The sequence below is a fragment of the Rhinatrema bivittatum genome, chromosome 8 (assembly GCF_901001135.1).
Source record: "Rhinatrema bivittatum chromosome 8, aRhiBiv1.1, whole genome shotgun sequence".
In the NCBI taxonomy this organism is placed as follows: Eukaryota; Metazoa; Chordata; class Amphibia; order Gymnophiona; family Rhinatrematidae; genus Rhinatrema; species Rhinatrema bivittatum.
The window spans coordinates 175,968,440-175,994,350 of record NC_042622.1 but is presented as its reverse complement, the minus strand read 5'-3'; the positions used below and the strand labels follow the sequence as shown (position 1 = coordinate 175,994,350).

The window sequence follows — 25,911 nt, the reverse complement described above, 5'->3', positions numbered from 1 at the left end:
TGCCTTCCACGACCTCTTGTGGACATCGGCAAGGGCCATGGTGTCGGCGGTCTCCGCTAAGAGGCTCTTATGGTTAAGAAACTGGTCGGCGGACATGTCGTCCAAGGCACAACTGGGATCTCTGCCTTTTAAGGGTAAGCTATTCTTTGGAAAGTTCTTGGAAGATATGATTCAATTCCTGGGAGATAATAAGGTTCATCATTTGCCGGAGGACAGACCTTGCTCTCGAGGTTCCTTCTCGTCTCGGGCCAGATTCAGAGGGAATCGGTGGTATCGACCAGCGAAGGCGCCCAGCTCTTCCTTTCGTCCAGTACCAGCGAAGCAACAGCCCTAGTCTCAGCCGTTTCGGGGCCGAAGATTCAGCAGAACCGGTTCAGCTCAGCCTTTCCCAGGGTCCAAGTTGTCACAATGAAGGGGCGCCGGTCCACTCCTCGGCACCGGCGGTAGGGGGCAGGCTGTCCCTGTTTTTCGAGGAGTGGGCCAAGGTGACTACAGACCAGTGAGTGCGGACCATGATAAAACAAGACTACGCTTTAGATTTTGCACGTCGGCCCCGGGATCAGTTTCTCGTCTCCCCCTGCAGGTATGCCACAAAGCGAGCAGCGGTACAGGAGACGTTGCAGCGGCTTCTGCAGTTACGGGCCATCGTCCCGGTTCCTCCAGAGGCACAAAGAAAGGGTCGCTACTCCATTTACTTCGTGGTGCCAAAGAAAGAGGGATCCTTTCGGCCCATTCTAGACTTCAAAAGGGTGAACAAATGTCTAAAGGTTCCTCGCTTTCGTATGGAAACCCTGCGGTCGGTCATTGCTTTGGTCAGAAAGGGAGAATTTCTAGCATCGCTGGATCTTATGGAAGCTTACCTTCACATAGGCATCCGTCCAGACCACCAAAGGTTTCTTCGGTTCTGCGTTCTGGGCCAGTATTTTCAGTTTCGGGCTCTACCCTTTGGTCTGGCTACCGCACCCAGGACACTCACCAAGGTTTTGGTGGTGGTGGCGGCCCATCTCCGGAGGGAAGGTCTTTGGTTCATCCCTACTTGGATGACTGGCTAATTCGAGCAAAATCGGAAACGCTGGCCAGGGACACGATTCACAGAGTGCTATAGCTTCTTCAGTCGCTGGGCTGGGTGGTCAACCTCTCAAAGAGCAGGTCGTACCCTCTCAGTCCTTGGAATATTTGGAGGCTCTTTCTGACACTCAGAAGGGACGAGTTTTTCTTACCATGGAACGCATCTCCAAGTTACAAGACCAGGCGAGGGGCTTGTTACTCAAGAGTATTCCCAGGGTCCGGGATTATCCACAGGTTCTCAGGTCCATGACTTCAACATTAGAGTTGGTGCCCTGGGTGTTTGCTCATATGCGGCCCTTGCAGTACGCATTACTGTCCCGATGGAACCCAGTCTCCAAACTGTTCCTTCTCCCTCTGCCGCTTACAGGGGCAGCGTGGGACAGTCTCGCGTGGTGGCTGGTGACTGAATCTATCCTGTGGGGTTCCTCTGGAGGTGCTCGACTGGACAGTGGTCACCACTGACGCCAGTCTCTCCGGCTGGGGAGCAGTGTGCCAGAGAAGATCGGTACAGGGACTGTGGTCTCCCAAGGAATCTCAGTGGTCAATCAATCGGCTGGAGACTCGAGCAGTGCGGTTACCGTTACAAGAGTTCTGCCCGCTTCTGCAAGGAAGAACAGGCTGGGTGTTGGACAATGCGACCACCAACTGCCAAGGAGGAACCAGGAGCCACCCTTCGGCCGTGGAAGCTCGTCAGTTGATCAGCTGGGCGGAACAACACTTAGTCAGCATCGCGGCGTCTCACATTGCAGGCATGGACAATGTGCAAGCGGATTTCCTCAGCCGTCATCATCTCGATCTGCACATTTATTTTTCAAAATAACACAATCTTTTTTGCAAATTGTTCTGCATTTCGGTGCAATCCAGTATTATCATTTAAATAATAGTACAGAAAACAAAGCCTTCACATTTTTCTCACTTCACTGCATGGGCTCTAATGCAACTGCATCTCCACCTCTGTGGAAGTGACTTCTCTAATGGTTGCATCATGCCACTGCAGTATGGGAGACTTGGGATGAATCCCCAACATGCTCACTGTCTCTCTTACATGATATCAGACATATGCTTTCTCTCACATGCCATGTCACACACATGTTCTGTCTCCCCACATACAACTGTCTCTCACACACACTCCCCCCCCCCCCCACATACAGACTCCCAGGTAGGCACCTACCCACTGGCTCACAACACAAGGGCTCAAACATACAGTCTCAGGGCCAGGGCCTCTTCTTTAGCCCCTCTCTTTCTCCCTCCCCCATTCTTTCTCTGTTTCTCTTTCCCCCTTCCCTCTCTCCCTCTTCTCCTTTCTTTTCCTCCCCCTCTCTCTATTTTCGATTGTGTGTTTAGTTTTAAGCACGGTACAGCTTGCTAACCTCGAGCCACCGGTGCCGTGCTGCGATGCCCCCACTCTCCGTGCGCCACCTGACTTCGCTGTCCCGAATTAGCTGCTGTCCGTGCTTGGCATGCTTCCTTTTTTTTTTTTTTTTTACCTTTTCCGGGGCGGGAAGAAATCGCAAGGCGACGGTGTGAGGAAGGGCAGCGAGGGAGGAAATCTGCGGGAACTGTGACGAGGGATGAAATCTGCGAGGTGAGAGAGGAAATCTGCAGGAACTGCGATGAGGGAAGAAATCTGCGCAAATTCTGCATTCTGCAGTAGCGCAGAATTTCCCCAGGAGGAACTAATCTCGCAAACATTAGGGTGTGGAAGGTTTTTGAGTCCTGGTGTCTAGAATGAGACGTTTTGCCAACCCGAGCTTCGGTGTCGGATATTCTGTGTTTTCTTCAAAGCGGGCTGTCCAAGGGCTTATCGTGCAGTTCTTTACGAGTTCAGGTAGCAGCTCTTGGTTGTTTGTGTGGTTCGGTGCAAGGTGGAGTGTTGGCGTCGCATCCGGATGTAGCTTGTTTCCTTCGAGGAGTAAAGCACTTGCGTCCTCCAGTCAAACAGCCTTGTCCATCTTGGAGTCTGAATTTTGTGCTTACCGCCTTGTGTGCTGCGCCTTTTGAGCCTTTAAAGAGAGCGACACTGAAGGATCTTACCTTGAAGGTGATTTTTCTAATCGTCATTACTTTGGCTCATAGAATGTCGGAACTCCAAGCTCTTCCCTGCTAGGAACCGTTTTTGAGGATCTCCGGTTCGGGAATTTCTTTGCGGATGGTTCCTTTTTTTCTGCCAAAAGGTGGTGTTTTCTTTTCATGTCAATCACTCGGTGGAGCTTCCAGTCTTCGGGGAGTTAGACCGGTCGGATCCTTTGTCTGGGGAATTATGGAAGCTGGATGTTTGCAGGGCGTTGCGGTATTTGGAGGTTACCAATGATTTTCGTATGTCTGACCATCTCTTTGTGCTATGGAGTGGTCCTCGACTTGGTCACATGCCTTCAAAAACTACCATTGTTCGATGGATGAAAGAGGCTATCAGCTCTGCTTATTTGCTAAGGGGTAGACCTCTCCCAGTTGGGCTCCGTGCTCACTCTACTAGGGCGCAAGCGGCGTCCTGGGCGGAGTGTCACTTGGTTTCTCCACAGGAGATTTGTAGGGCGGCTACGTGGAAGTCACTACATACTTTCGCAAGGCATTACAGATTGGATGTGCAAGCTGCGGCGTCAGGAGGATTTGGAGGTGTGCTGCGAGCGGGCCTCTCTGGATCCCATACCAGGTAAGAATAGCTCTAGTACATCCCAGCAGTCTCGACTGATCCGGGTACGTACAGGGAAAGGAAAATTAGTTTCTTACCTAATAATTTTCATTCCTGTAGTACTACGAATCAGTCCAGAATCCCGCCCGAACAGAGTCATGAACATGGGGGAGAGTACGCTGGTTTCTTAAGGTTTTTTTCTCAGTTTTTCCACGTCTGTAGAGATTTGATTTGATTAACCTCGAGTGGTTCTACAGGTTCAGGTCTTCGAAGGGTTCAGTGACCCGGTTGTAATTTTTCTAGTTCAAGGGTTAGTGTACATAGTTATGTTATCTTATGGGAGCCATTATGCTTTGACATTACGTAATACTGCTGGACTGTAGGTGGCACTCTCCTATATAAGGTGGAGCTTTGTTTTAAAAACATCTGTCTCCATCTGCTAGAATGGGGGCAAAACCTAGCAGTCTGAACTGAAGTGTGGTACTACAGGAACGAAAATTATCAGGTAAGAAACTAATTTTCCTTTATGTTGCAAACTGTCTGGGTCAGCATGAATAATTCATCTGCTATCTACGGAAAACACCATTTACGGTAAGCAAACTTACTTTTTTTCATGTAGATAAGCAGGTGAATTAGCCATGCTGTCTGGGAGTCCCCAGCTGACGTATTGAGCCGAGGTAGAATTGTATTGTGTTCGGGAGCCCCGCCGACGGAGGAGCCGCGCTGAAAAACGCCCGGGTGAGAGGGACCAACCCGCCTGTGATTCCAGCTGACTTCCGCTTGACGTCACCATCCCCTGCTCGCTGCATATATTTAAATCGCTGTGCAGCAGCGCGCAGCCGCCGGCGCGCTGCCGAAGCCGCGCGCCAAAGGGGCGCGCCCCTGGGGAAAATTTTCCTGCCGGAAGCAGTCGGAGAATTTGGCCAGCAATGGGGAAAAAGAGGAAAATAAGACCTTTGGCGTCTACACCTGTTGGAAATGTGATCAGAGGGCCAATGGACCAACACATACACAGGCGGGTGAGTCAGACCTCTAGAGAGGTTATACCTGATATTTCCTTCTCTTCTGGAGCCTCTAGTAGCCCTGCCCAAAACCAGGACCTCAATACACCCTCTGAGGAAAATGGGGCTAGTAATATTACTAACTCCGAATTGATGGGTTTAACATCTCCAGTTACCAGAGGGAGTACTCCACCTAGACAGGAAGAGGTCTCTCTGTCTACGGATTTAGAGTCAGAGATTCCAAATCCTGATAATATAACTTTGGTGGATGTCTGGAGGGTTGTCAATAAATTGGAAAAGATGGTATCTTTATCCATGGTACAATCTTCCAATTTTTCCAAGGAGACCAGGAGTAAGCTGGAAGACCACAGCAAACGTATTGAGCATTTGGAAGCAGCAAATGTGACTACCTCTTCACAAATGGTCTCATTACAAACATCTGGGACAATCTTTATGAAGGACTCCCTAATGATTTACAAACAATTAGAAGGGCTTGAGAATGTTTTGAGAAACAAAAATTTGAGATTATTGAATTTTCCAGTTACTAGATTAATTTCAGGGCAGGAAATGTTTAAAAAATATGTAAAAGACGTTTTGTGTATTACAAAAGATATACTTATATCTAAATGTTATTATGTTTCTAGTATGAAAAGGGAAGAGGCGCTTCAGGAAGGGGAACTAGATATTATCTCCCAGATAGCCCAAATCTAACAGCTTTTTTGGAGTCATCTGTGGATGATATTCCAACTAGGGCCACTTTTATAGTGGCATTTGCTTTAGAGCAAGACAGAAATATGGTTCTTCAAAAGTAGTTTAAAAATAAAGATATCTGTTTCTGTGGTAAAAAGATCCAGGTATTTCCAGATGTCTCCAGGAGCACTCAGTTAAGGCGGAAGCAGTTCCTAACCATGAAACAGAGAGTACTTGGCCTAGGGGCCACGTTCTTTCTTAAATTTCCGTGCAAGTGCTTGGTCACTTTTCTTAAAAATAAGTTTATTTTTATGGAACCTGCCCACCTAGAGGTATTTCTTGCAGACAAGGGAGGGTGAGTACATATTGACAGTCCCAGTTGGGGTTAGTTAACTGGTAAAAAAAAAGTTTATTCCTCCATTACACAAGGTTGTGATTCTTTGTTATTTTTCTTCTGTTTAAAGCTCCCCTTATAATGTGGACTTTAAAATTTGGAATTACAAGTAAAAACTTTCTTTTGCTTTTTCTAGAAATTTTTTGTTTATGTAATCCATAACTTTTCTTTGTTTCTTCCATTGTAAAGATGTATAAGAAATTAATAAATTATAAATTAAAAAAAAAAGAATTGTATGGTGTTTATTATTGTGCTCAATATGGGAATTATAGGTGGACAGTTCTTATAAAGGCGTTTTATGTGTAGAACATTTATTTATTTATTTTATATACCGACATTCGATCTGAGATATCACATCGGTTCACATTCAGATACTGTAGGTATTTCCCTATCCCCAGAGGGCTTACAATCTAAGTTTTGTACCTGAGGCAATGGAGGGTAAAGTGACTTGCCCAAGGTCACAAAGAGCGACAGCGGGACTCGAACCCTGGTCTCCTGGTTCATATGCTCTTCTGTAGTACAGTTCGGCCCATGTGCGCATCATCTGTAGTCTATTTGTCTAAACAGTAATGGGATATAAAAATATGCAGAGAGGACCACGTCGCCGCTTTATGGATGTCTATGATAGGTACTTCATGGATGTGGGTGATTGACAGGGCCATTGCACGAACTTGATGCGCCTTAGGTGTTGATGAAAGCGTCCGGAGCTAATCGGGAAGTGCTTGGGTACACTGAACAGAATGCTTCTACTTTTCTGTTGTGTTCTGTCACAAACAGATCGATTGAAGTGAGACCCCAGAGGGAGAATATGTAATCTGTTGTCTCCAGATATAGTTCCCATTTGTGGGGGTGAAATATGCGGCTTAATTTGTCCGCTTTGGAGTTGTTGGTTCCTGGCAGGTAAGTTGCTTGTAGTTGGATGGATCTGCTGTGTGCCCATTCCAGGATCTGTATTGATTCTCTGCACAGGTTCCAGGAACCTGACCCTCCTTTATGTAAAAGATTGTGACTTGATTGTCTGTGTGTATTATCGTTTGTCCTGTTAAGAAGTGTTTGAAGGCTCGAAGGAGTTTCGTACTGCTTGTAGTTCTAATAGGTTTGTGTGTAGGTTGTGCTCCCTCGTGGACCACAACCCCTGAGTTTGAAAATGGTTTAGGCAAGCTCCCCAACCCGTGGGAGAGGCGTCTGTGGTGAGTACTACTTGATGTCGAGGCGGTCGAAGGGGCGAACCCGTAGATAGTGTTGAAGGTAGTAGCCACCAGTATAGGTCTTTCTTCATGCTGTTACATGTACCGGGTCGATAATGGATGCAGGAACTGAATCCTTTGATGTTTGAGGCCCCACTGAAGACAGCGCATGTGTAAAACGAGTGTGCGGAATTACATAAATGGAAACTGCCATATGACCCACAATGGTCATAATTTGACAGGCTGGAACAGTTTTGGCATGTAGAAGAGTTGTGGACAGCATGCGAATAGCAAGTGCCCTTCGGTGCAGCAGGAATGCCTTGTTTTGAATGGTGTCTATATAGGCTCCAATGAACTGCAAAGTTTGCGTCGGTTGAAGGTTTGACTTTTCATAGTTGATCAGGAGACCTAGATTACGTTCTCCTAGAACGTAAAAACTGAGACAATTCAAAACCCCATCAAACTTAAAAACAATCAGGAAGTGGAACTAACCGAGAAAGTTCGCAACCTAGGAGTAATAATAGACACTGAACTCAGCCTTAAGCAACACATATCACAAAAAGTTAGGGAAGGCTACGCCAAACTTATGATCCTTAGGAGGCTTAAACCCCTACTAACCCAAGCACACTTCCGAACAGTTCTACAAGCACTTATATTCTCTAGCACAGACTACTGTAACACACTATTTCTGGGACTACCGTATGTAACAATAAGACCTCTACAAATCTTACAAAACTCTGCTGCCAGAATACTTACTGGAAAAAGCAAAAAAGAGACCACATCACCCAAACACTTGCCGAATTGTACTGGTTGCCAATAGAACAAAGAGTGCACTATAAAACACTTTGCACAATTCACAAACTGATAAACGAAGAAAAAGCAGACTGGTTAAACACAGCACTACGCCTACACATCCCGCAGAGAAATCTTAGATCAGCTAATAAAGCTCTACTAACCATCCCATCAATCAAGACAGCAAAACTGACCCAAGTCAGAGAACGAGCCCTATCATTAGCCGGACCAGCACTATGGAATTCATTGCCACTGGAAACTAGATTACAGAGAGATTTAAAACTCTTTAAAAAAAAGTTTGAAAACATGGCTTTTCAAGAAAGCATTTTACAATGAGAATGGAGATTCTGAAGTTTAAATGAACAAGCTAAAGTCACCAAATACCACACCTATACATTATCATTTTACTCAACATTATAATAGAATAATTTAAGAGAACTGTAGTACTAAGTACAATTATTGTATGTTTTTTTCCTATCAATCAATGAAAAGGACAAGATCCAGATCACACAACATATACCTTATATTATGAATACATGTTACCGATAAATGTTCTGGCACATTGTTAGTGAGAGTTCAACCAAACATATATTTACGTGCCTCATTGTAAACCGTTGTGACGGTGCTTTACTAAACGACGGTATAGAAAAGATTTTAAATAAATCAGTAAATAAAATTGTCGAGGCAAGAAATCGTGCAAAGTAAATTCTTGCGCAGGAGAGACTGGCTGGGTGCTACTATGAGCCAGTCATCTAGGTAAGGAAATATTTGAATTCCTTGATGACGAAGGTGTGCCACCACTACTGCTAGACATTTAGTGAATACTCTGGGGACACAGGAGAGGCAAAATGGTAGGACTTTGTATTGGAAATGTTGGTTGTTCTTCTGAAAAGAGAGGTAACACCAAGAATTGGGGTGCATTGGTATGTAGGCGTTTGCATCCTTCAAGTCCAGTGAACACATTCAATCTTTGGGTTGAAGAAAAGGTAGGATGGATTTGAGAGAAGTCATTTTGAATTTCTCTGTGAATATATTTGTTGAGCGCACGTAGGTCTAGAATTGGGTGTAGACCCCCCCGATTTCTTGGGAATGAGAAAGTACTGGGAATAGAAACCGGTGTGCGGTGTCTTGGAAGGTAGTTCCCAAATGCAGTCTTGTTGGAGAAGAGTGTTCACTTCCCTTAGGAGATGGTCTTTGTGTACTGCTCGTTCTGTGGAACTAAGTGTGGTATGCTTGGAACCAATGTAAAATGGAGAGAATAACCTTCTCTTATTATTTTGAGAACCCATTGATCGGATGTGATGGTGGCCCATGCTGGGAGGAATTTTGTTAATCTTCCTCCTACTGCCCATGTCGAAGCTGGTGGCGAAAATATCCTCAAAAAGATTGCTGAGGTTTTGCTGGTGGTCGAGGTTGTCTAGGGGCTCTAGGCCTAGGACACGAACCTTGTTGTTGGAAAGGTTGCTGTTGAGCCTGTTGGTATGGCTGAGGCCTATAATAGGAGTAAGGTTTGTAGCTGCACTGGTAAGTTGGTTTTCTGTATGTTGGGTATTGTTTTCTGAACGATCCCTGTGGATGTGGAGACGTTAAGGACAACACCGCTGTTTTCTGTTCTTTTAGTTTAGTCACAGTTTCAGTGAATCTGTCACCAAATAGATTGTCCGGTCGACATGGGAGGTTCGCTAGTTTATCATGGACGTCGTCCTTGACTGCGCTGGACCGGAGCCATGCCAAACGTCTTGCAGCTATAGCAATTGCTGATGTTGTCGAAGACATCTCAAATCCTTCATATATGGACCAAAATAGATGCCGTAAACCCTCCTCCATGTCGTGGAATTCAGCTGGTAGGGTAGAATCCGTGGAGGCTTGAGTTAGGTATGGTCTAAGATGTTGTAAATTTTCAAAAAGGTACTGTGCAATAAAGAACTGATGGTTTTGAATTTTGGCGTTTATCATGCTGGATTGGTATGATCGCCTCGCAAAGTCGTCCAATAAACTTGGCATCTCTGGATGGTGATGTATTGGCATGCAATCTTGCCTTTTTTGCCTTTTGCATTGCCAATTCCACAACAACTGACTGGTGCGGCAATTGAACGGTCGCATAATAGGGAGATGGCATGGTGAGAGGCGTATCCCATGACTTCTCCATAAGGGCGTTGAGCACCTGGTGTTGAGGCAGTGCAACTGGTTCGCTTGGAGTATCGAATATTTTTAAAATGCCCATCATTTCTTGTCTGGGATCGTAGAGTTTTCTGGTCTCCACATTTAAGAGGAGACCTACCTTCTCTATAAACTGTGAGTAGGTTAAATCCTCCGGCGGGGATGCTGGTTCAGGTAGGACCTCAGGTGGGTCTGAGGGTTATCCTGTTGAATCATCTGAGGAAGATGTCAAAATAAACTCTTCTATGGGTGTTGACGGCTTCTTTGGTTGTTCCTTCGGTGATGGCCCTGGAATGGATGGGTCTTCCGGCACAGATGGATTTCCACTGGAGGAAGTGTGGAGGGCGGGTTTTGCTGCTGTTCCATTTAAAAATTGTGATAGAATGCCAGTTATTTGTTTCATAGCTTGTGAAGCTAAGGTAGATGTTGATGGTAGAGACTGAAGAGGATCCACTGGCGATGGAAGCGTAGGAGGCACAGTAGTCAATAGGCTCTGTGCATGCACCAGTGGTATGCTTCCAGGGGAGGATGAAAGGCTGTCTGACAGATAAGGAGGAGACATGTCTCCTTTGGACTCGATGATGAGTAATGGAGACGGCTCCCTAGGCCTTTTATGACCAGAGAGATTTTTTTAGGTGCAGGGTGCCTCAATTGCATCGACTGTTTTTGTATCGGATGCGATGGCTTATTTTTCCTTTGAGAATCTGCATCTACGTGCGTCGAATGTGTCTGTGCCGTCTCAACGCGATGCATATTTGATGCACTATGTTCCGTGCGTTGCAGCTTCGATGTTCTTTTGGTGCGTCATATTCCCAAGGCGCTTCGGAGTGTCTGTGCTTCGTACTCTGCTCCTTATCTTTACTTCGGGAAGCTGTTGGCATCCCCCGATCCCTGCCCTTGTTTTTGAAGGGGCATCAGGTATGGGTGTTTTTCCTTGGGGGTTCCATCGAAGAAGCCCTTCTGTGGGATGCTGCCTTCTTTTTCCTCTCTGGCCCCAGAGATGATCTAACAGAAGCCTCTGAAGGGGCATAGGAGCCGGATGGTGTTGCCTTAAGTTGCTCTATTCGTGCTGCGAGCTGGCGCTGCGCTCTAGGAGACATACGTCCGCAGTCTCTGCAACTTTACTGATCATGATCAGATCCCAGGCATATGTAACAGGACTGATGGCCATCAGTCACTGACATTTTGCCACAAGCGCAGAACTTGAATCCTGGTCGAGACATGACAGTGAATCCAGCCTGTATTGTGGTAAAATTTCTGTTTTCTTTCTGTTTTTACCTCACAACTGTAACTCAGAGTCTGGAGAGACAGAACTCCGCGTGCTATCAGTCGCGCAGAAAAAAACAGACTGAGCAGCCTCAGGCATACCCAGGGAGATACAAGAGGGAGCACCTAGCTGAAAGACTTTACTAGACTTAGAGAGCTCCGCCACCTAGTAGCACGGAAGACGTACCCAGACAGCATGGCTAATTCAGCTGCTTATCCTCGTGAAAAAAAATGTATACATAAATTAAAAAAAAACAAAAAAAAGTGCATATGGACTTTGCAATTGCATGGGATGAATCACGGAGTAGCCTAGGTTGTCTATGTTTGGCTATGAAATAGAACTTAGAAAAGTTCCTGACTTGCTGACATCATTTCATTAGAAAGAGTATCATTATTAAATAATTATTTGTCATGCTCATTATTTTGTGTTGACAAATTGTCTTTACTGTATTTGCCTTGATAGATATACCAGCACATTAAAATTTCCTGTACACCTAGAACTGGTCTTCTGTTAAGTTATACTTACAGCATTCATCATAGAAAGTTGGGAGGGATAAGCCTTGCAAGGGAATATAATCTTCACCCCACCAATGATGTATTCTGATGGTGTTGTGGCCATGTTGACTTCTTACATAAGATTCACATGTATACTAAAAGAACAAAGATAGGAGACTGTAAAGATAAAAAAAAAAGCTATGACATCAGTATCCATTACAATGTGCATAAATTAAGAACATAAGATGCTGCCATACTAGGTCAGACCAAGGGTCCATCAAGCCCAGCATCCTGTTTCCAATAGTGGCTAATCCAGACTACAAGTACCTGGTAAGTACCCAAACACTAAGTATATCCCATGCTACTGATGCCAGTAATAGCAATGGCTATTCTCTAAGACAATTTGATTAATAGCAGTTAATGGACTTCTACTCCAAGAACTTATCCAAACCTTTTTTAAACCCAGCTACAATAAATGCCCTAACCACATCCTCTGGCAACAAATCCAAGAGTTTAATTGTGCGTTGAGCGAAAACATTATCTGATTAGTTTTAAATGTGCTACTTACTAACTTCATGGAGTGGCCCCTAGTCCTTCTATTATCCAAAAGAGTAAATAACCGATTCACATTTACCTGTTTTAGACCTCTCGTGATTTTAAAGACTTCTATCATATCAACTATATCAACTGAATTAAAGACATCTTATTAACTCCTGTAGGTACATTCATCACCACCAGGTGCCAGCTTCAATCCAGAGGCTGGCAACTATATTGTGCCAGTTGTCTCTGTGCCGGGCAATTTTGTGTCAGAAAATACCTTGTCTATTTAGCATTGCTGCTTCATTAAGCATGAGATGCTAAGAGAAAAGCTACAGCTAAACTGCCTCCAGCTGAAGTGTGAGCAGATCTAAAGTCAGCAACTGCTAATAACTAAAGTACAATACCATTATATGCAATGGCATCAGTATACTGTAATTCATGCTGGTAGTGTACTCTATATGCTCAGAGACAAAGCTGCAACTCAGAAGTCATAGTTTACAACCGCCTTTACACCACACATTAGATAACCTTAAAAGTCAAAGCCTCACTATGTTCAAATTCTGTGGGGCAATCATCTTCCAGCTACATGATTTTTCTTGTACAGTGCTGTGCATGATGACAAATTACAAAGTACGTTTTAAATTCAAATTTTCTGATGAATAAAGTTTGAAACAGATGACATCAGAAAAAGACCATCCAGACTGCCCAGTTATTTTGGTCCATACTGCTAAGGATATATTCCAGCTGCCAGTTACACAGATTAACTGTTTGTAAGATATCACTCTTTATACGAGATAGGTTTTTCTGTCTTCCTCATCTGTACCATGCCAAGATAAGCATACAAGATCCCCTGTTTAGGTCACATCCAGCACCCCTCCCATCCCTTGTCTAATCACAAAATTTTATTATAAACTAAATGTCTCAATCTCCAGCCTCCGTAGCTTTTCTAGATGGTAGACCACCACCAACAACCTGCAGCACCAACTGGGCCAGTCTTCAGGGATGGAAAATGAAGAGATATACATGCAACAGAGATTTATGCTACTGTAAAGATATTTACAAAAATTGTTTACAAAACCAATGTTAAATCTAGTGCTGCATGGTTCTTTTGCTAACAATTTACAACTAGTTTTAATATATGGAAGGTATCACTCAATCAGCAATGAAGATGTTGACAGTATAATAGTGGCTAAATATATCCCAGCTGCCAGGAGCTTAACCACTTGTATTCCATAACTAATCTGCTGCAGGTCTTTCTGCAGTTCAGCTCTATATTTGAGATACTACACACAGTACTCAAGGTGTAATATAAATGTAAAACTGTTGCTAGCAGTAATTTTAATATGGGTTTGACAGTTGCTTGGTTTTGATTGTTAATATTACTACCCTTAAGAGAAAGATGGGGGTAATCTACACAGAGTGGCAGTTACAATCATAAGAAACTTGTTGGACAGACTGGCCGTTTTCTGCTGTCATTACTATGTACCATGTTACCTTAAAAACTTTTAGCATTCTCCATGACAAGCACGCAATACAGCCACACAATTGGGTGATGTCTACCTCTGGTGCCGAAGTCGGGAATGCTCTACCTATATGCTCATAAGCTTCCAGAACTTTAACTGAGCATGCACCAGCGTTCCTGCTCAACCATCATCTCCAAAGATGTTCCCAGTTCCTTCTTGTCCACTTAAGAGAGTCAAGAGGGGCTAGTGCTCTCTGAAAAGAAAATGAGTTAAAAAAAAAAAAAAAAAGGAAAAGTTCCGTTTAAATTATGCGACATATGCCGCAAAAAGATTTCCATTAGAGACACCCACAAGATTTGTCTGAGGTGCTGAGGAAATGGACATGAATCCACAAATTATACGTCATGTGGTAGCATGTTGCCTCAAGTGCGTGCGTACCGGAAATTAAAGTTGAGATATGAAATAGCGAATGAAAAGGATAAATCAAAAAAAGCATGAAAAATAGAAAAAGCAATCAAGCTCTTCGAACAATGCTACCAATCATTTGCGTAAAAAACAAAGAGTTAAGATAAAAATACGAGATATTTAAAAACTACCAGCACATTCCTCTGAATCAAAAAAGAAAGAGAGACGCCATCACAGTCATTCACAAATTTGCAAGTCGATGCCGTGAACTTCCAGGGTTGACCACAGCGCCAAAATGATCAGCGCTGAAGAACTCCGCACCCAAGGGTACAGCATCAGGATTGTCTGCGCCAACATCACCAAAGCACAGAGTAGACAGCGCCAAAACCTCAGCATTGACATTGAGTCCAGTATCCAAGCGTGAGAGACGGAAGGAAAGAGAAAAATGGCACTAAAAATACAATCACCAATATCTGGGGGAAAAAAAGTCTAACAAAGCATGTAGAAACCCTATCTGATTCAGACTCATAAGTCTCAGGAGAGGGACAATTCATATGATATGGAATATGACTCCGATGGAAATATACTACCACCTTTTCCACATCAAGACCTGCGCACACTTGTTTGTAAAATGTGGTCTGATTTTGTTAAAAAGTACATGACCAGTCCACAAAAGGAGAAAGACATAAAATCAAGGAATCAGGATAAGAAAAAAAGATAATCTATGATCAGAGAGAAATTATGACTCTGATGCATTCTCTCCAGTCACAATTTCTTCAGATAATACCAATTTGTCTTTGGATTCACTGGAGTGTCACCAGACCCAATGTCTATTTTTTCTCCCGAAGTCTGCGTAGTGTTATGCTTGCAGACGACAACACCTATAATACCTTTGTAAAAAGAATGGCCAAGGTGAATTCATTCATGCTGTAAGAAACTACAGATTCTACAGAAACAGGTATATTACAGTTTATTCAACATCCGATTAAACAAGGCTAAACTTATGCTGCACGCTTTCTTAGATCCGCAAGATATTAGATGATCCATACCTCAAACCATCATTCTAGCACTGAAACCATTAACCATGAATTACATGATTAAACAATGGTGTGGACACACAAAACTACAGCTTCCACACGAATCTCTAATAGTTGAGTCTGCAATGAAATAATCTAAGAAATTGTGATGGTATGCTAGTACACCACCTGGATATAATCTATTATCCAAGGATGGAGACTGTGTTAAACAAGTCCAGAATGATTTACAGTGCCTTCAATACAGCTTTGTGAACTGCTATAGCAACAACTACGCATAGACTAGCATAGTTGCGCACTTTAAACATCAGGGAAGTTGTGCATGAGAAACTAGCAGACACCCCATGTAAAGGAGACAACCTTTTTGGCGATAAAATAGAGGAAGCAGTAGAAGCTATTAAAAAAAAAAACCCCACACAACATAGCTCTGTAGTCTCTGTCTATGTCATCTACTTCTACTCCTGGGGGAATTCTGCACTACTGCGGAGCACAGAATTTGTTTTTATTTATTTATTTATTTAAGGTTTTTTTGGGGGGGGTTTTCTATACTGGCATTCGCGATGAATATCGCATCATGCCGGTTTACAATTAACAAGTGGTGAGGAAACACAAAATAATAATAATTAGTAATGATAAACTTTAACAGGTGTTTGATAAAAGGTTGCAGTTACAATAAAACAAGGGTATTACACAACTTGGAAACGAGAAAAGGGGGCTAGTAGTTTAACATAGAGAACAAGTTTGCCAATTAATGGTGAGAACTAAGTTATAGCATTTGCAACGTCAATGAATTACCCTTTTGAGGTGGAGTTATTAATTACCATGTTAAGAAAAGGTCTAAGCATAAGTTAATGGTAAATGAATAACCACGTTATTTTTGCACAGAATTTCTGAGAAAGGCCCTATGGGCTGTGACTGGAGCAGTCCCACAGCTGTGAAGATCACGCCCAAAGCAGCAGCTGGCCGCGAGCGGAGCCCGTTCTACTCACAGAGAAGATCGGGCCCAGAGAAGCAGCTGGCCATGAGTGCTGAAGATCAGGCCTGAGGATCTGCTGGCCGCTAACGGAGCCCATCCCACTACAGTGAAGATCAGACCAGGAGCAGCAGCTGGCCACGAGAAGAGCGGCGAAGGTCAGCAGGCTCAGCATAAAGAGGCAAGAAAGCTCCTGAGCCTATGTAAGAGATAAAGTGTGTTTGTGAGGGTGCCTGTGTGTATGGGTGGGTGAGCGAGTGTGTATGAGTGAGAGATTGGGATCCTTATGTGTGACGGAGGGATTGTGTGCGCGAGAGTGGAACAGAGAAAAGCAAGTTTGCTTACCGTAAACTGTGTTTCCATACCGTAGATAGCAGGATGAATTAGCTATGTTGTCATGGGAACTGTCAGTCAGGCCTGGGAGGCGGATCTTCCTAAGTGATGTCAGAGCTTTGCTCTGAGGCTGCACGTGGTTTCCCACGCTGATAACGACTCTCCTCAGTCTGTGATAAAGCAAACGTGGTCGTAGAGTTGATGTCGACTGATCAGGGGGGTGGGTGGGTCAGCATAGCTAATTGATTCTGCTATCTACGGAAATACCGTTTACGGTAAGCAAACTTGCTTTTTCCCCGTCGATAGCAGGGCTGAATTAGCCATGCTGTCATGGGAGTCCTAAGCTCCCAGCACGCTGAAGAACAGGTCATAGATATTGTCTTATACAGCGTGGTAAATATTAGGTGACAGTCGACCTCGTGGAGTCCGTGGACAATGACTGTAGAAGGGTTTTACCAAACTTTGCATCGTCCGCCGACTGTTGATCAAGATAGTAATGGGAAGTGAACGTGTGAAGAGAAGCCCACGTGGCTGCTTTGCAAATGTCTACTGATGGAATATGTCGTAGATGGGCAATGGAGGTGGCCACCGCTCGTGTTTGATGAGCCATGGGCCGAGATGGCAATGCAGAGGGACGTTTATTATGGCAGAACTGCATACACTGGGTGATCCAGCTAGAGATGGTGCGTTTGGTTACCGGAAGGCATGGGGCATTCGGGTTGAAAGAAACGAAGAGTTGTGATGCCCTGTGGGGCGAGTGGGTCCTTTGTTTATAGTAGGCCAGTGCTCTCTTGCAGTCCAGGGTATGCAGTCACCTCTCTCTGTCATTCTTGTGAGGTTTTGGATAAAAAGTCACAACAATTGATTGGTTGAGATGAAATTGGGAGACTACCTTCGGCAGGAATGAGGAGTGTGTCCGTAAGAGCACTTTATGGTGGTAGAACTGGAAGTATGGGCTATAATGTACCAAGGCCTGTAATTCGCTAACTCTCCATGCCAATGTTACTGCGGTAAGGAAGACCACCTTCCAGGTGAGGGATTTTGGATGCGCGGATTCCAGTGGTTTGAAAGGCGAGACCATCAGTTGTTCAAGAACTAAGTTTAGATTCCATGGAACCGGTGGTTTTGAGACCGGGGGCGAAGGTGTGTGAGCCTTTTTACGAATCGAGAGACCATCGGATGGATAGAGATGGGTTGACCATTGTGTGATCGGTGAAAGGCTGCAATCGCACTGAGGTGGACTGACTGAAGCTGTAGCAAGACCAGCCATAAACAATGTGTGTAAGTAGTCCAGCAAGGTTTCTGGCGTATGGGTAAATGGGTCAACCTTCCTGGAGTCGCACCACGTGGTGTAGCGCTTCCATTTGAAGTAATAGATTTTCCTCGTGGACGGCTTACGAGCTGCTAAGATTACCTCCTGAACTGTGATGGAGAAGCCTTGTTCCAACAGAAGGCGCCGTTCAACCTCCAAGCCGTGAGATGCAGAGAGGAATGCAACGGGTGGAAGAGGGACCCGTCGTCCTGGGACAGCAGGTTTTCTTGATTGGGAAGTCTGATCGGCGCGTCCGATGACAGGTGTAGAAGGTGTGCGTACCATGGTTGTTGTGGCCATGCCGGTGCCACGAGGATCAATTGCGCCTCGTCCCTCATGCACTTCTGTAGAGTCTTTGTGATGAGGGGAATTAGGGGGGGGAATGTGTACATCAGGGACTCCGTCCATGGAATGAGGAAAGCGTCCTGAGCGACCCTGTGTGGAGTCGGCCACACAGAGCAGAAGCGATGTACTTTCTCGTTGTGCTCTGTGGCGAAAAGATCCATGGACGGATGACCCCATCTTTGGAAGATGATGGTCTCGGCTACCTCGTTGTCGAGGGACCATTTGTGTGGATGGAATATCCGGCTCAGACGGTCCGCTTGAGTATTCGTGATTCCCGGCAAGTAAGTGGCTTGTAGTTGAATGGAGTGGTGGATGGACCATTGCAGGAGGATGAGGGCTTCGCGGCCCAGAGTCCAGGAGCCCGAGCCCCCCTGTTTATTGATATAAACATGGCCACCTGATTGTCCGTGTAGACCATCACCCGGTGGCCTTGGAGGTGAGAGACGAAGGTGCGCAGAGCATATCGGATGGCTCTCAATTCTAAGAGATTGATGTGAAGAGATTGTTCGCGCTGTGACCAGAGGCCTTGCGTCTGGAGGTTGTCAAGGTGGGCCCCCCAACCTCTGTGGGAGGCATCTGTGATTAGGACCGCATTGCGCACTAGGAGAGAGAAAGGAGCTCCCTTGGTGAGTGTTGGTTTGCGCAACCACCAGTCTAAGTCCATCATCATGGTTCTTGTCAAGGACACTTTCCAATGCAGTGGCTGAGAATGTTGTTTCCACTGCCATTTGAGACCCCATTGGAGGCGTCTCATGCGGAGTCTCGTGTTGCAGACTGCGTGGATCGAGGCAGCCATATGTCCCAAGACTTGATGTGCTGTCGGCGACACAGTCGACTTCAGGCTGCGGAAAAGGAGTTGCATGTTTCGTTTCCTGTCGGCCGGCAGAAAAACTCTGTATTTGATTGTGTCCAACTGAGCTCCTATGAACAGTATCGTTTGTGCCGGATGTAAGTTGGACTTCTGATAGTTGATGATCAAACCCAACTTGTCCAGGCACTGAATTGTATAAGAACATGCCATACTGGGTCAGACCAAGGGTCCATCAAGCCCAGCATCCTGTTTCCAACAGTGGCCAATCCAGGCCATAAGAACCTGGCAAGTACCCAAAAACTAAGTCTATTCCATGTTACCGTTGCTAGTAATAGCAGTGGCTATTTTCTAAGTCAACTTAATTAATAGCAGGTAATGGACTTCTCCTCCAAGAACTTATCCAATCCTTTTTTAAACACAGCTATACTAATTATGTTGGAGATGTTGCTGAAGCGTGCCCGGACTGGCGGCTACCAACAGCCAGTCGTCGAGGTAAGAAAATATCATAAACCCCCGCTGGCGGAGGAATGCCACCACCACTGCCATGCATTTGGTGAACACCCTGGGCACTGTTGACAGGCCAAAGGGCAGGACTTTGTGTTGGAAGTATTGGCCATGGACTTGGAAGGATGCATAGGAATGTGAGTGTATGCATCCTTGAGGTCTATGGAGCACATCCAGGCTTGGGGTTGGATCAAGGGCAGTAGAGATTTAAGAGAGATCATTTTGAACTTTTCCTTGACGATGAACTTGTTCAGTTCTCTGAGGTCCAAAATTGGACGAAGGTCCCCGGATTTCTTTGGAATTGGGAAGTAAGGGGAGTGGAATACAGTGAGATGTTCTGTCGGAGGGATGCGGCGAATCGCCTGTTGTAATAACGCAGTCACCTCCTGCTCCAAGCGGTTTTGATGGGGTCTGGACCCCCTCGGCGCTATATGAGGAAGCGGGGGAGTGGAAGTGAATTCTGTACCCGTGTCGAACAATGTCTAGTACCCATTGGTCGGTGGTGATCTTCTCCCATTCCCGGATGGGAGCCGTGATACCTCCCGCTAGCAATATGCGAGACTAACACACAAGCTTTATCAACAAAAATCCCATTATGATATATAAAAGTCACTAAAATGGTGGTCAAAGGTTTCAAATCTCACAATTGGCCAGAAGATGCACTCAGTATACAAGATTACAACCAATGCATCCCAGCACATCTGGGAGCACATCTGCACAACAAAAAACTCAAAGCCTATAGTCTACTCAGGAGGCTGTTCAGCACATAAATCATCTGGAAATGTTGGCAGTATTCAAAGCTCTCAAAGTTTTCAAGCCATACATACATAAAAGTATGGTACAAATCCAGACCGACAACCAAGTAACAATGTTCTACAGTAAAAAGCAAGGTGGAACCGGATCTTATGGCCTACGCAAGAAAGCAGCACATATCTGGGATTTAGCAATCAGTCAAGGGATGAATCTAACAGCAATATACCTTCCAGGAAAGAACACCATAGCGGATCACTTCAGCAGGCAATTACATCCCCATGAATGGTCACTGAATAATCAAGTAGTTCAGACAATTTTCCAAGCAAGGGGGACACCAGAGATCGATCTGTTCGCCTCTTCGTTCAACAGGAAGCTCGACCGTTTTTGCTCAAAGAGATCTTTCCAGTAAGCAATATCTCGAGATGGATTTACAAATCCATAGCATCAAAGCTTCATGAATGCTTTCCCACCAATACCAATGATAGCACATTTTTCTTCTAAAACTAATAGAAGGTGGAACACAAATAATAATAGCACCCTACTTGCCAAGACAACTGTGGTTCCCATAGCTGAACTATCAATTTGGAATCCAACATGCTTCCCAAACAGGGCCGATCTTCTCACACAGTTCAATGGAATACTATTACACCCAGAAATACCAAAGTTAGCACTGATGGTGTGGATGCTGGAATCAGTCCCTAAAGCACCTAAACTTAACCATGAAAATAAGAAATATATTGGCTTCAAGGAAATGTTCTACACAAAGAACATATATCTGTAAATGTAAATCTGTAACTCCAATAAATGTAAATTTACTCCAGTAAATGTAAATCTGTAACTCCAATATCATTTAACTCCTAACAATCATCACATCACCATCAACATCACTATTAGCTACCTCTTACAATGTAATTATATGTAATTAGCTGGTTTTCCTTTTTCCTTCTCATTCCAAGTTCAATTTTCCTTGTTACATGTCACTGCTATTTCCGCACTATTGTTCAAGTTTAAGTTTATTTTGCACTCCTGTTTCATGTGAACCAGCATGATGGGACTATTGTCTTGAATGTTGGTATATAAAAAACTTAAATAAATAAAATAAAATAAAAAATAAAATAAGAGATTTTTAAACTGGTGTACAGCAACCAGTACTGATCCAAACTATTGCTCAGTACAACTCTCACATTATCTTTACTATCTCTCACCACAGAGACTAGCAAGCTCTTCAATAAAGGTACATTTAAGTGCCATTGTCGCTTATTATAATTCAACTCTAAACAAACCAATACTGCAGGACCCATTAATCCAATGGTTTGTAAAGTGTCTTACAAATGTTCATCAATTAATATGACCTCCAATGCCTAAATGAGATTTAGGTTTTATACTATAATAGTTAACTTAACCTTTAAACCCCTGGGGGAGATTACTGCTCAACTGATGTCTTGGAAAGTAGTATTCCTTACAGCAGTAACTACAGACAAGAATTGGAGAACATCAAGCTCTAGAGGCGTATAAACCTTATATGGTGTTCCATCACTAAGAACAAACCCAAAATTCTTGCCTAAGATGACTTCAGATTTCCACCTTAATCAAATAGAGTTACCTACTTTCTTCCCAAAATCTCATAAAACAAAAAGGGAACAACTTTTCCCAACTTACAGGCCGATACAGTAAAGTCCGCGGGAGAGCGGGCGGGCACACGCACAGGCCACTCTTCTGTGCGCGCAATTCTGTATTTAAATGAGGCTCGGCGGTAAAAACAGGCAAAAGGAGGCGCTAGGGACACTAGCGCGTCCCTAGCGCCTCCTTTTCGACCGGAGCGGCGGCTGTCAGCAGGTTTGAAAGCAGACGCTCAATTTTGCCAGCGTCTGTTCTTGAGTCCGCTGACAGCCATGGGCTGGGAAACCGGACGCCGGCAAAATTGAGTGTCCTGTTTTCGACCTGACAGCCGCGGGCCGACTTCAAATTTTTTTTTTACCCTTCGGGACCTCCGACTTAATATCGCTTTTCTGTGCACTTTCCCGGTACCCGAAGAAATTAGCGCTTACTTTGGGTAGGCGCTAATTTTTGAAAGCAAAATGTGCGGCTTGGCTGCACATTTTGTTTTCTGAATCGCGCGGGAATACCTAATAGGGCCATCAACATGCATTTGCATGTTGCGGGTGCTATTAGGTTCGGGGGATTGGACGCACGTTTTCGGCCCCTTATTGAATAAGGGGTAACTCTAGAGCGTCGAAAACATGCGTCCGGAGCACACTGTACTGTATCGGCCCGAGCGATTGCAGAAGAGCACGCTTATACTACCTAAAAAGAACTCAACCATTTTGAAAAATCACAACACTTTTTGTTTCTCACTTAGAACATAGGAAAGAGTTAAAGTATTTAAAAACAAAATTTCAAGATAGTTAAGACAATATATCACATTGCTACACATTGGACAAGCTGGATCCACCAGAACCAATTTCGAGCAATAGCAGCCTCTACTGCCTTCCAAATTAAATTACCAACTGCAGAAATACTGAATGCTGTGACATAACCCAACAGAAACATGTTTATAAACCACTATTGCCTAGATAGATATGCAAACGAATACAAACTTCAGAGCATCCATCCCTAGAACTGTCATTAATAACTAAAAAAAAGAAAAAGTTTGTATTTACACAAATGCTTTCTGCCTAGGAACAGGGTTGCTAAAAGAAAAAGAAAGCAACCCTAGCTAGGGAGAACCATTTGTGTGGTTGTATTTATTATTTTGCAAAGCAAACAGACACCCAAGTCCCTCCCACTTCCCCAGAAAGCTTTTTAAAAAAAAAAAAAAAGGATGATTTGAAAATAAACTATTGGACTGAAACTGGGAACGTCTTCAAAGGCAACAATTCAGCAGAAATACCTATGCATGCTCAGTTAAAGTTCTGGAAGCTTCTGAGCTTGTAAGGAGGACAGTGCTCGAATTCGGCGCAAGAGACTGATGTCACCCACTTGTGTGGCTGTTTACGTTGCTGTCCACGGAGCACACCTGTTATAGGTAAGAAACTTTTTTTTTTTTTTTTTTAAATGAAAAAAACAAAGACTGCCGCAGGAGAAAACGAACCGCGTACTGTAATAAATAACACCGACAATACTGTCTCCGACAAGCAAGTGAAAGTAGCGCTTAACGATCTCGCCCTTATTTGTGTTCTATAATATATTGGGGGGGGGGGGGGGAGAATACTAGGCCCACAATCCGCTCTTCCAAGTTGGGGGCCACTCGGGGAGTTTCTGATGAAGCTATCACGCCCCCTTCCCCGCAGCGAGACGATGCGGCATCTCTGATAGCGCTTTTCAGCCGTAGCTGATCAAGTCCAGGAAAGACCGGCGAGTCCTTTCCTGGGATTTCTCACGTTCTGGCCAAACGCGGAGTCTCTTTCACGCGAACCGGCGGTGGGGCAGGTAAAGGCCCCAGCGCCCCTCAACGGACTGCGGCCGACAAGTACCCTCCCTGTGAGCCGCTTATACGGAACAGAACCCCGGGCTAGGCCGCGAACCCCTCTGGGAGCTCCCGGGAAGGGCAGCGAGAAATCCCTTGTTTACCTGCCCACCGAAAACCGCTCAAACCCCGGCTGCAGGCCAGCCAGAGCTTCCCGCCGCGGCACCCACCAATCAGCGAGCCGGATTGCCAGCTAATCCGTGCTGGACTGGGAGGAGCCTTGCGCGCGGACGAGCCAATGAGAGCGAGCGGTGCTGGAAGACGGAAATACTCTGACAGACGACGTTCATAAGGAGGGCGCGAGGCGTTCCAAATAGCATCCGGCCAGGGAGGCAGAGGTAGAGTGGTCGGGCTGGTATTTTCAGGGAAGACTGGAGGCAGCGGCTAGAATTTGCGTTAAGGAAAATAAAACTCCGTACTTGGAATCAAGAGAGTCCGATGCCTGTGTGTGAAGTCTCCATAATTCATTTCTCTCCGCCTTCGTTCCTGCTGCCAGCAGATTCTTAACTCTGTCACAGCTGAGTCCTTATCTGCCCCACAGCTCTCTTTAAACGACCCTCATTGTAGCCGCCGCCTCTAATTTCTTACAGTTTTAGGCTGCTGATTCCACCCCCCACATATGGGCTCCGGTGGAGCCCACTGTTAGCCCGCGTTTGGACACGCGTTTTGAACGCGCTAGCTTTACCCCTTAATACAGCGCCTATACAGTAACCTGGGTGCGCTGGTACCCGTCATTTCAAATGACATTCATTCATCCAGGCGGCGAAAGCAGCCGGCTCCTCCGCCTGGATGAATGAATGCGCGCCTGTGCGACCCCTGCGATTCGGCGCTCAAGGCAGGGATCACGGCATGTGACTGCCTTGAGCGCCGAATCGCAGGGGTCGCACAGGCGCGCATTCATTCACTGCCGGTGGGGGCTGCCGGAGAGGCAGCCCCCCCGGCAGGCGACGAAAGCGGAGCTGCTTTCGGCGCCTGGATGAATGAATTGATTCACTGCCGGTAGGGGCTGCCTCTCCGGCAGCCCCCACCGGCAGTGAATGAATGCGCGCCTGTGCGACCCCTCCGATTCGGCGCTCAAGGCAGTCACATGCCATGACCCCTGCCTTGACCGCCGAATTGCAGGGGTCGCACAGGCACGCATTCATTCACTCATGCAGGCGGATGAATGCGCGTCTGTGCGACCCGGCCTAGATTTAACACGTGACCACCCGCCCCCCGGCCGTCTGAAACTAACGCGCGTCCCCCCGCCGCCGCCGCCGCCTGGACCCACGCGTCACATGCCATGACATCATTCCTTCACATGCTGAAATCGCACGGCCATTCCTTCACTGCCGGTGGCCGTGCGATTTTGGCACGATTTTGGTGCCCAATCTTATTTTTGTTGTTATTGCGCCTTGCAGAGCGATTTGGAATGAATGGCCATGCGATTTTGGTGTGCGATTTTGGAATGAATGGCCGTGCGATTTTGGCGCTCATGGCATGAGCGCCAAAATTGCACGGGCATTCATTCCGGCGGGGGCCGTACGTTCATCCAGGCAGAGGGAACCGGAGGCCGTTTCGCCGCCCGCTCCCTCTGCCTGGATGGATGCCCGTGCGAAATCGGGAGGAAGGGAGAAGGGTCTGCCGTAGCAGGCCCGAACCTTGCTACTTTTTCGTTTTGTTTTTTTTTTTTTGCTTCGGGAGGAGGGTACCGGACGGGGCTGCAGGAGACCGGGCTGGACCGGAGACCGGACGGGACCAGGGCAGGTAAGCAATGTTTTTTACACTACACTAACTCCTACTAGGGAGAGGCGGTAAACTAGCACGTTAAGGCCGCGGCAAAACAGCGGGTTACTGAGGAGATAATATCAGCGCCTGTTACAGTATCGGAGGGGAATAGCTAATTCCTTCATTATACAGCTTTTTCGTTCATTTACATGCTGGGTGCGGAAAGGGTTATGCGTCTGTTTTAGGAAGCGCTAGGGACACGTGAAACTGGAGACTGTATCGCTGAATCGCCTTACTCGTCTGTATTGTGCGCTCCCAGCACGTTACAGACGGGGAATCTTTAACTGCACGTTACTGTATCGACCTGTCAGTAAGGCAGGGGTCGGGAACCTTTTTGGCTGAGAGAGCCATGAACACCACATATTTTAAAATGTGATTCCGTGAGAGCCATACAAGACCTGCCAAATTAATTTACTACAACCCCCCACCCTCCTGACCCCCCCAAGACCTGCCAAAAGGCCCTGGTGGTCCAGCGGGGGTCCAGGGCCGTCAGCGCCATTTTGACTACTGGCAGCCGACAGCC

The 25,911-nt window shown here is 45.6% G+C and overlaps 1 protein-coding gene across 3 annotated transcripts in view; it reads right to left on the bottom strand.

The window, feature by feature from the left end:
* Positions 1–23,855, bottom strand: part of BRIP1 (BRCA1 interacting protein C-terminal helicase 1) — a 309,402-nt gene extending 285,547 nt beyond the window's left edge. For 2 of the 3 annotated variants that reach the window (XM_029612654.1, XM_029612656.1), the window contains exons 1-2: positions 23,726–23,855; positions 11,714–11,837 (exon numbers count right to left, since the gene is read on the bottom strand). In XM_029612654.1, the coding sequence (XP_029468514.1) occupies positions 11,714–11,806 (93 nt within the window). In that variant the 5' untranslated portion in view covers positions 11,807–11,837; positions 23,726–23,855. Of the gene's footprint in view, positions 1–11,713; positions 11,838–23,045; positions 23,173–23,725 lie in introns of those variants that run through there. The other variant, XM_029612655.1, reaches the window with a different exon arrangement.
* Between the last annotated feature and the right edge of the window lie 2,056 nt (positions 23,856–25,911).